The sequence below is a fragment of the Dreissena polymorpha genome, chromosome 5, assembly GCF_020536995.1.
Source record: "Dreissena polymorpha isolate Duluth1 chromosome 5, UMN_Dpol_1.0, whole genome shotgun sequence".
Lineage (NCBI taxonomy): Eukaryota > Metazoa > Mollusca > Bivalvia > Myida > Dreissenidae > Dreissena > Dreissena polymorpha.
In genome coordinates this window covers 7032580-7043529 of record NC_068359.1, presented here as the reverse complement: position 1 = coordinate 7043529, position 10950 = coordinate 7032580, and the positions used below count along the sequence as shown (strand labels likewise).

The 10950-nt window shown below is 33.9% G+C and overlaps 2 protein-coding genes across 2 annotated transcripts; one reads left to right on the top strand and one right to left on the bottom strand.

The window, feature by feature from the left end:
- Positions 1 to 294: 294 nt before the first annotated feature.
- Positions 295 to 3489, bottom strand: LOC127831731 (sentrin-specific protease 1-like). Its single transcript, XM_052356768.1, has 3 exons — positions 3224 to 3489; positions 2514 to 2637; positions 295 to 837 (listed from the first exon to the last, which is right to left on the bottom strand). Exons 1-3 carry the CDS (start codon positions 3358 to 3360, stop codon positions 763 to 765), a joined length of 336 nt encoding a protein of 111 aa, XP_052212728.1. The 5' UTR covers positions 3361 to 3489; the 3' UTR covers positions 295 to 762.
- A 4572-nt stretch (positions 3490 to 8061) lies between these two features.
- Positions 8062 to 10188, top strand: LOC127882436 (uncharacterized). Its single transcript, XM_052431073.1, has 3 exons — positions 8062 to 8149; positions 8902 to 9114; positions 9383 to 10188. Exons 1-3 carry the CDS (start codon positions 8116 to 8118, stop codon positions 9496 to 9498), a joined length of 363 nt encoding a protein of 120 aa, XP_052287033.1. The 5' UTR covers positions 8062 to 8115; the 3' UTR covers positions 9499 to 10188.
- The last annotated feature ends 762 nt before the right edge of the window (positions 10189 to 10950 follow it).

Here is a 10950-nt window from a genome sequence, read left to right as displayed (position 1 = left end):
TTAAGTAGCAATGAGAATATAAGACACAACAGACTCATCAGTCATCAGTATTATGTTAGCATATCTTTAGTCGGTTACTGAACTAGGGCAAATAAAGTTGAAGTTTATCAGGTGGTCTAAAAGTCCTCACCGCCTAGCAGATAAGTCTACAAAGTATTTTAAAACCGGTTCATGAACATGAAACGATAAGTCATTTACGTCATCGGGATTATTTATTTTAGGTAAATATGTTTTTGGAATCTTAAGGCACTCATTGAAAAATACACCACTTCATATATAAATATATAGGTCAATTGTGATTCTGTCAAGCAATGATTATCATATCAATTATTATCTCCAGAGTTATTCTTTTTTTCTTGCACTTATCATAATCTAACCATCTGCATTATTTTTGCCAAACAGGTGGTTTTGCAATCTGAGCACCACAATCATCAATATTTTTGTGTGGATATAAAGATGTTATAAAAATTAAGGATTATAAAACCTTAAGTTTTATTGTGCTGTACTTGTTTAGGAGATGTGTAATACCAACTGGCTACTTCTGTTTTCAGAACTAAAAGGCACAGAAGGATTTTATTAATATTTTGTTGAGTTCTCAGATTAATCGAGCCCAAAGCACTTCCTGCTACAAAAACATATTTTCGAGCAACAACACAAATTGATAATATCCATTTTAATGCCGTGCGGGTCTTTACAGTAAAATGATCGAGTCGCACAGATATGTTTGCCGCACTCCATGAATCAGAAGTCTGCGTCTCACGACTAGTCTCGATAAAATGAATCATGGGCCTGTCGCAACATTGTGGGATGCTTTTTCATGACCAAACATTTGGCAGTCTGGAAATAAAGTAAAAGTCATTCATACTTAACTTAAAAAACAACAACATTTGTTTGCAATAAGAAAAGCATATATTCACTTGATTAAGTGTTCACAACAAATACTATTTCTGAAAATAAAATTGCAAGAACGATAGTTTGACAGTGAAAAGTATTCATGTTTTATGCATCATAAATATACAATCACATTAAGACACTGAAAAACAACTTTTCATACAAAATAATATAATGGAGCAAAGAGAATGCTTTTTTCATTATATGACACATTAATAAAATAAAATATGAGTAATCTTCTTGTTTAACCTTTTTTCAGGGTTATTTGACAAAAGTGGGACTCTATAACACAGTTTGATCCTCAGGTTATGATATTACATATGAAAGATCATGTTCTTTATAAATTAAAAGAAAATGCAAGGCTCTAAAAACCAATGCACCAACAGAAAGGTACGATGATTATATTCTACATTCTCCCATTATTTTGTTGAATAAAAGTTAATGCAGATCTTTACTAAGCAAACTAGAGCTTTGTCACAGACGTGACAAATACCCCCAAGTGCCGCATTGACACAGACTATTTTGCATGCTGTCTTCACAAAACAAGAGAATGAAATTTATGGCGATTTTTAAGAATGATAATGCCATTATCATTTATGGCCATTTTGACCTTTGAACTCTTGAATTCTTTAGCATGACATGCAGTCCAAATTTATGGCCATTTTTTTACTTTTGAACTGTAAGTGTGACCTAGACCTTGGAGTTATCGACATAATTGTTTCGCATGACACATCGTCCAATGACTGTGAACAAATGTACCATGTATTTTTAAAATCTCACCATAAATGACATAGTTATGGCCCTGACAAGATCATTTATGGCCAATTTTGACCTTTGTCACAGTGTGACCTTGACGTTGCAGATAAAGACGTAATTCTTTTGCGCGACACACCGTCCAATAATGGTGAACAAATGTGCCAAATGATTTTAAAATCTCACAATGAACAACATAGTTTATGGCCTGGACAAGCTCATTTATGGCCTTTTTTTACCTTTGAACTCAAAGTGTGACCTTGAACTTGGAGTTATTGACGTAATTCTTTCGCGCGACACACCGTCAAATGATGGTGAACAAATGTGCCAAATGATTTTAAAATCTCACAATGAATGACATAGTATTTGCCCAGACAAGCTCATTTATGGCCATTTTTAATCTTTGAACTCAAAGTGTGACCTTGACCTTCGAGATATCGAAGTAATTCTTTTGCGCGACACACTGTCCCATGACGGTGAACACATTTGCCACATGATTTTAAAATCTCACAATAAATGATAAAGTTATGGCCCTTGAACTCCAAGTGTGATCTTGATCTTGGAGATATCGACGTACTTTTTTCACGCAACACACCGTTCCATGATGGTGAACAAATGTACCAAGTTATTTTAAAATCTAACGATAAATGACATAGTTATGGTCCGGACAAACTTTCTGTTTAAAATACACTAAGTGACCCCGTGTCCTAGTTTTTGACCCAGCATGACCCATATTCAAACTTGGCCTAAACATCATCAAGATACAACTTGTGACCAAGTTTAATGAAGATCGGATGAAATTTCGGGACAGACCGACCGACAGTACGACAAAGTGACTCTTATATAGAAATATAAAGCTAATTTATTACCATCAATGCAAACACTCCACAGCTGTTTCCATGGCGCTGTTTGTTGCAAGGTGGCGCTTTGAACTCTGAACTGAATTTTTCCAAGCCATCTTTCACAATTTGCGCTCGTTGACACATGAACTGGCTGCAACAAATATTTTGTCGGTAAAAATCAACAAAAATCATGTGCCTATATACTTAAGCGGTACTTTATCTATACCAAATTGTTTTGGTTATCAGTTTTCAAACATATATATATAATGTGAATCTATAAACACATTATTTGAAACACATGTGTGAGAGATAGGACACAATAATAAATAAGAATGAACTAAGAAAGCAAGCTTAAATTTATATATAGCCTATAATTTTTAAAGTGTTGGTGGTCATTACAAGTTAATATTTAAGATAAAGATCCAAATATAGAAAACAAATAAGATTTACAAAGTTTTTTGAATATCTTGTTTGGTATATTGCCTGATGAATGATAACTGGAACTGGCCAAAAAAGCTCCCTAAATGTGACCTTTGATCTCTTGTTAACGCATGCGCTGCAGCTTCTCTACATGGAGAACATATGTGGTAAGCTATATTAAAAATGGCATATTCAATGATCGAATCACAGTTTGGATAAGCTAAGAGACACACATAAAATGCACATACACCAACTGCTACTGTGACTGCTATATCAAGCAGGTAAGACAAAAAATGAATTACAGCTTTGAACCTTACCAGAACAAATCGAACAAGGCCTTGTTGTTACCACCCAACGAGTCGTAAATGGTTACAGTCCTGGACATAACACTTGCAACCAGCAAAACCCAGTGATTGTTGCCTTTACATTGTGGCAGCATAAGTAGATCATACATATTGAAGTCCACCTACAAAATGTGAAATTATAATGTACCTTAAACAATGTATACATTACTAAACAGTGAGAAATTTGCTCAAATTACTTCAAAGAAGTATAGTGGCATGCTAGAATCAAGTACAGTTTAAGTTAATATGTAGAGAACATAATTTGATATTTAGAGAACAAGGTATGCTATCCATTTGTATAGAGAACAATGCCCAGCATATAGATCTCCAGCATATAGAGAGCAATGTCAAATAGATCTTTTTTATATAGAACAAGATAAATTATGAAACCAAAGTCAAATATATACAACCATGTGAAATATATTGAAAACCAGGTCAAATGTATCTACAATTTGTGAAATATATGTGTTTTTTTATGGGAAATACAGAGCTATGACACACTGCATAATTATGGAGATCCCTTATGCCTCTGATATCCCATCGGTTATAAACATACTAAGGGCCACAAAAATACCTCAAATGAAATACATATAAAAGTTATGCTATTTTTCTTCAGATTTTCTTCCATTTTGAAAATGTCCCAAGTGTACAGATTTGGCCTAAAATCATGCTAGATCCTTTCAGCAAAAAATTCAAGTTCCCTGTAACTTATCTTATAATTTTATAAGAATGTTTTATGCCAATTTAATTTGTATTCTATATTACTGACTGTTTGGGTATTTCTTAGAATAAATGAAAACTAAAGTTGTCAAGTACAAATAACGGGATGTTACGCGGAGTTTTCGCGGCTTATTTTACATTATTACATATTGCTGGTCATTAACCAATAGATAGTAAACAGAAAACCAAAAGAAGAATGGAAGTGAAATTAAAACATATGAGTCAAACGGCCACACGCGAAGTATCCGTACTTACTTTAAATATTTATACACGCGTTCTTCGAACAAACCTGTTTTAGTGGTTTGTCGGGCATTGCTATTTGATTCGATTATTTACAGTATCGAGAATCATCGCGCTCATGCTTAATACATTAGTCAATATGGTGGAATAATTATTGTTAAATTATTCAAAAATAATAGTTATCATGGTATTGTTGAAAACACATTAAGAATCTATTATTGACATACCATAATTATATCGCTGAATATCTTCATTTAACATATTTCTGATCTGAAGAAAATTCCAGTTCACTTAGTTCACGCGACAGCGTCTATATTATATAACGATTATTTTACTGGTAGCGAAATGACCCTGATACCTTGCGGGTTGGAATGCAATGAATTAAAGTGAGGCCACGCTTCCACTGCTGGAGCGACGGCTTGTTTAAAACTTTATAATTTTACATGTTTAATGTTCAATTTTGAAAACAATTAAAAATGGTTTTTCCAAAACGAATATCAGGATAGGGAAAACGATACTTGTATGAACTTAAATATACTAGTACGCAGACAGGAATATGGAAGTAATTACTAAATATGAGAACATAGCCTTTAAGTACAAACGCTCTGTCGCTGGCAATCCTCTGAAAATAAAAGTTGCACGCACAAACTGTATTGATGTCAAGAGTTGAGTGTAAAACTGTTCTATCTATCAAGCCTTTTCATTAGAGATAAAATTGTTTCATGATGAACACGCAGTAAAACAGTGTTCCAAAGACGCGGTAATGTTTCCAATGTTCTGGTGGTATGCTAAAATCAGCCAATGGAATAAATGAAGTGTATTCATTCGTGACTAGCCGCGTGAAATTTTATTTGAATTTTATTGGACACTTACAAAGGTCAGGTAAGGTCAAAAGTGACGTTTAACAGCTACGTCAAAAAACAAACAGTAAATAGCAGCTGCGACTGTTCAACAAAGTATTTGTTTGGCACTATCGATCTATATTCCAAAAAGTAAATAGCACTTTATTCTAAGGTAATCATTTACCTTTACAATCATTGAATAAAGACAAGCAGTAAGCCCGAGAAAATACATACTTTCATGCATTAAATCTAACAAATGGTTTGACTGTAGTGACAGCTTCAAATGTGGCGCTTGGTAAGCCCGCGAACCAGACAGACAATGCTGCCGGGGCTTATCCGTCTCGTGCTGTGGATGGAAATTCATCCACGTGTTGGGAGACAGCGTCTACTGCTGCAGAGTGGACGATAGATCTCAATAATTATTATAACATAGAGGAGGTTTCGATACATGCTGGTATAACTTTATTGTTGTTATGCCCTAATTGCTAATATACACACATAGTATGATTTACCATAATCAATTGCCCTGGTTATGTTATTACGCCGGTATAGAATTTAACTCAATAAAATGATTAATTTTGGGACTATTTTTGAATCTAAATTGTATCGCATCATTGTTATAAACTGATGTGTTTACGTGTTTTGTTATGTTTATGGCACGGTATATCCATTTCAGAACCGGTCTCCGAATGGGTGACGTCTGTTGTAGCACATAACACCTTGTATTCATGGTAAGTACTCGTATTTATATAGATGAAATCTAAACAACATATGTGTTTCGTTGAACCAAATATTAACATAACGATTTTTAGATTGTATATGTTAATTTCGGTTTAATATATATTTTAGTAAAGTGCTCGTATAGATGATTATAATAATAATAATATCACAAGTAAACACATCATTAAAAAAAATGTGTACGTTTTCATTCAGCGTATTAACGTTTCCGATTCTGATAACATACATAAGACACGAACATGCACGGCTAGCTGATATATATTTTTTTTTAAATACGAATATAATTCTAAGTTCCACATATTCTGGGTACAAATAATACATACAGTTGTTTCATGTTGCTAATACAAAAATGGCTACATTTTCTTTCATTGACAATCATAGCAGGATCATCGAAGCCGAATTGTGCATCTTTTTCAGCCCGCCAATATCCATTCGCAATCCGAATTTTGATAGTATTAACAATTAATTACGTGTAGAATGATTTAAAAATTTTTTTTTATTCATTTTCATTTACATCTGATATATAAAGGGAGATTTTCAAATCCAAATAGTATTATCCAAACAGCAAGCTTTGCAACTACACACTACTCGCTAAGCATTGATACATGCGACATAATGATTAAATGAGCCTTGTTCTGAGAAAACTGGGCATAATGCATTTGCGTAAAGTGTCGTCCCAGATTAGCCTGTGCAGTCCGCACAGGCTAATCAGGGACAACACTTTCCGCCTAAACTTGATTTTCCGTAAGAAGGGACTTCCTGGAAACTAAAAATACCAAAAAAGCGGAAAGTATCGTCCCTGATTAGCCTGTGCGGACTGCACAGGCTAATCTGGGACGACACTTTCCGCACATGCATTAAGCCCAATTTTCTCAGAACAAGACACAAATGAGTAAAAGCAAGTATTTACCGTGTGTGATAAATAATCAATGTACAATTTATGTAAATATATTTTGTTGAAGGCATCCGCCAGAAGGAATCAAAGGGGTCAAAAACGATACGTGGTTGTATGGTGGTGCATGGATTGAGGTAAGACCAGAAAGAGACTTTTTTTCAGGTTCATAATCAGAATCGCAAGCATAATTCTATTTAATGGCTTGCATAAATAAGCTCATTTTCAGTTGTGTGTGTATTTTAGGTTATTATTTGTAAATTAGCATTTACAACTTTTTACTTTATAAAAGGTTGCGTTTGCCAAGAAAGTGAGGTTGTCAAGAGTAGATATTTACGAATATCTTGATCATACCTATGCCGGAGTTGGGGAGATAAAGTGCTACGTTGACGGTGGCTGGGAAACCGTATGGAGCACAACAGCAATACGCATGGAGATTGGTTATTTATCATTTTCACCAAACCTGGTATGTGTTATTTTCTTTTATCCCATCATCAGACGTGCATTGTCGAAATAAACCACTGTGGAATAAATTTTCCTTTATTTCAGCAGTGCTGAAATATAGCTGTCACGCGCGGCGAAGAATGTTCATATTACTCGGAATCAACTATAAAGTAATCATTTTTAGTAAAATCGAATCAGATTCAACAAAACAAACAATTTGATACCAAGATGTAATATAGTTTTATCACATAATGCAACTCAAAAAGCAAATAAACATTATTTACAAATATTAAGTGCGCGTACTCGTGACGTCATTATTAACACGTCATACGACACAATGCATGTAGTTTCACGCTAAAGATGCAGTTGTTTAGTGTCTGTTTTTTTCATTATTTCTTAAAAATCGGGGACCTGGAGGTATAATAAACGAAAAAACAGGTTGGTTACTGATCTTTTTGTAATGTATTAGGCTCGACACGATTAAAATAATGAAACAATGTTTGCTTAAAATATCTTTGGAATTTTCCGTCTAGTTCGATTTTCCTATTCTATGTTTAAAGAAATAATTTACGACTAAGAAAATTGATGGGATAAATCGAATACTAGGTCGGTGCCGAATAAAGCAAAGTTTATCTTGCTCGGCACGAAAATCTGAACCACTCGCCAAGGCTCGTGGTTCAGATTTTCTAAGCCTCGCAAAATAAACTTTGCTTTATTCGGCACCGACCTAGTATTCTCTATTTTTCAAATATGTGAAGAGAGTTGTTTAGAAGTCGGTATGTGTTGTCTTTATCCGTGGGTGCGTGCATGATTGTCTGTGTTTGTTTATGTGTGTGAGGTATTGTGTGTGTGTGTGCGTGTGTGTGTGCGTGTGTACGTGTGTGTGCGTGTTGAACAGTTTCACATGCGAATCTTTTTTCCTTGTATTTCAGACGAAATCATGCTTCTCCAATCGTTTTAATCTCATAAAAGAAACTGGACCCATATCTATGGCAATAGACGCTGTCAATATACATGGCGCAAGTGAGTTTCCTAACTTTAGAACTTATTTACGAACCCTTTAAATTAATTCAAATGATAATATATCACTATCGTCGGTACGGCGATGTTGACAAATGTCAATACGTAAAACGTTAGTCTATGTTTGCCAAGTTTTGTTTTCCAAAATATTACTGATTATCATAAAGATTAATTATTAACATCAATAAATCATATGTATTGTCATATATTGGCGTAATTCATTCCGCCGCCTCTGTTAATATTTTGTTTTATTGACATCTCATGAAATGATAATGAGATGTTAAACTAAAATAAACTGTGGATTAATAAATTGCATTATGCTTGAGACACGAACATGCACGGCTAGACATGCAAACATAAGCTTCGTGTTGGTTTACTATGAACCCAACCAATCTGAAAAATATTGATTACAAGAGTAATTGCGGGTAAGGCTGCCGGTTATACAAGTTGTATGCATATCTAAATTATATGGAATTCTGTCAATCATATCTTGACATTCTGACAAAAATATCTTGTAACATTATATGGCATTCTGTTAAACATATCTTTTCATTCTGCAATTAAAGCCCGGCAGTTGTTAATTGTTTTGAAGCTATCGAAACACCTAACAATTTTCATCACGATCACCGCACGTACGAATATGATTCCTATTTCGTAACCTGTTTTTGTGTTAGACTGCATTAAAATTTAGATACACTTGCATAAGATAAATACAATTTGATAAAAATGTTAAATTTTCATGTGTTTACTTGCAGGTGAACCTAAATCCTATAAAATCGAAATGGGACTTACACACGGGAAGAACGAGGCAGAGGGCATCACGAACCTATCTACAAACAGCATTGCCACGTGGAGTCCCGACAACAAGGGGCCTTACAGATATATGACGATAAAGGCGAATGAACAAAACGACACGCTAAAACTCTGCGAGGTCCAAGCACATGGGCATCTCCAAGAAAGACCACCTTGTACGAATATGTTTAACAACAATGATATACGTAATCGTCTGGTGTAATATCAAATACTGGTTATTTGTAACACAAAATGTAAGGTTCATGGATTTGTTTGATGGTCATGCATTCTGTTCTGATTTTCATTCAAAAGTCTTAAGGAGAAGATAATCAGACTGTTTGATAAATTATTTTGAAACTAGATAAAAACTGCAACTACAAACATATATTATGGATAAAGACACATTCATTTCATGTTAATAACGTAAACCCCTGTGTACTTTAGACTTCGAGGTTGCCACTGGTATCGCAATGTCCAATCCTCCTGTCAGCACAGTCTTCGATGTTAACAGCAAAAACGTGTGCGCGTTCATCTGCCTGCGTCAAACGGAACCAGCGTGAGTGGTAGCGCAATTCGATGAGGCGACGCAGAGCTGCGCCATGTTCAACGGATTCGAGCACATCCATGACCCCAGTAGTGCAAAAACAACCATTGTTTTCAAGTTTGCTGATCGTTTCTTTGAAAAATAACATTGATTTGATTTTCTTTTCCACAAAAGATTATTATTGTGAGGTCAAATTTTCAGGTAACAACAATATGTCGATCGAATTGTTGACACAAAATTATATACAAAAATATAATTTATGTTCAGATAATCGCCTAAACAAATATCAATAATTATCAATAGTTCAATGGAAATCACACATAACAATTCTTCAACATTCAGTTTTTGAATATTGTTTAGTGAATGCCAGTGTTCTCGATTTTACGCCTATGTAACTTTAAACAAGTAGAAATATAAATGATCCTTGAACATTTGGCTAAAAAATACGAACTTTCGTTGGTGATTTAAAATTGATGTCCTAACAATGTTTGCAAGTCTCAATTCTCAATCGTCGTATTCCATGTACAATATTTTAATAGATTTCGCTAGCATTTCTTGGGTCAATACAATAAGATGATACTGTGTTTTTGTGTAAACCGCTGTCATTTAAACAATCATATTGCGAAAGAGATATGCGTTGATGTACGCTGGGCATGATTAGTTGTCGTGATCAGAATACATACAAACAAATAAACTTTAAAAAATACCATGGAAATGGAAAAAAACCCGTTTTATCTTCTCATCGGTTTCAATGCGTGTTAATTGTTTTCCAATATCCATTATAACAAATTTCAGCAAATTTGAAGTATCGATATAAAACTTTGTATTTAGCCCATATTGACAAAATTAATACATAATAATGTACTTTGATGTTTGTATGTATTACAAGTGTTTTTAATTTAAATTCTTCTCCATAGATTTTGTTTACTTGAGAGTTCATATTTAATTCACGCAAATTGGTGTTCCACTATTTTTTAACGTTGCCGAACATAGATAGGGACACAAAATAATTTGTATGTGCAGCACTTGAATTTTTAGCATTATGTTATTTTACACATAAATAGTTTACAAATTAATAAGTGGCTATAATGATGAAGTTTTTTATCTATTCTTTTCCATCATGACATGTGTTAATTGTCCTGAAACATGACGTAATGCTGTGCTTTTGTTCTTGTGTGTTGTTTTTGTATTTTTCTTATATTATGTATTGATGTAAACGAACACATTATTTGCTGAACATTTAGTTCACATATAATATCTACAGTGTTTTTATGTTTTTATATTGTGGCAAGTAAGTATGCGAAGAATTACACGTATTACAAAGTCATAACATGTTGCTAAGATAGTGTTGAAAGCTTTTTGAACTGTTTAACAATTGTTCATATGGTTCATAAAGAACGGGTAAGTTTTTTTAATCGGGTTTACTTCAAAATATTAACACAAATGCAGTAATACATTTTCATTTCGA

Bases quoted from the DNA above. Each gene is read 5' to 3' on its own strand.
- LOC127831731 (XM_052356768.1), bottom strand. From the start codon at position 3,360: ATGTATGATCTACTTATGCTGCCACAATGTAAAGGCAACAATCACTGG. The intron at 2,638-3,223 runs GTAAGGTTCAAA...TATTTGTTGCAG, and splicing joins GCCTTGTTCGATTTGTTCTG to CCAGTTCATGTGTCAACGAG. The intron at 838-2,513 runs GTAATAAATTAG...CTTTATTTCCAG, and splicing joins GTGGAGTGTTTGCATTGATG to ACTGCCAAATGTTTGGTCAT.
- LOC127882436 (XM_052431073.1), top strand. From the start codon at position 8,116: ATGGCAATAGACGCTGTCAATATACATGGCGCAA. The intron at 8,150-8,901 runs GTGAGTTTCCTA...GTTTACTTGCAG, and splicing joins TGTCAATATACATGGCGCAA to GTGAACCTAAATCCTATAAA. The intron at 9,115-9,382 runs GTACGAATATGT...TGTGTACTTTAG, and splicing joins TCTCCAAGAAAGACCACCTT to ACTTCGAGGTTGCCACTGGT.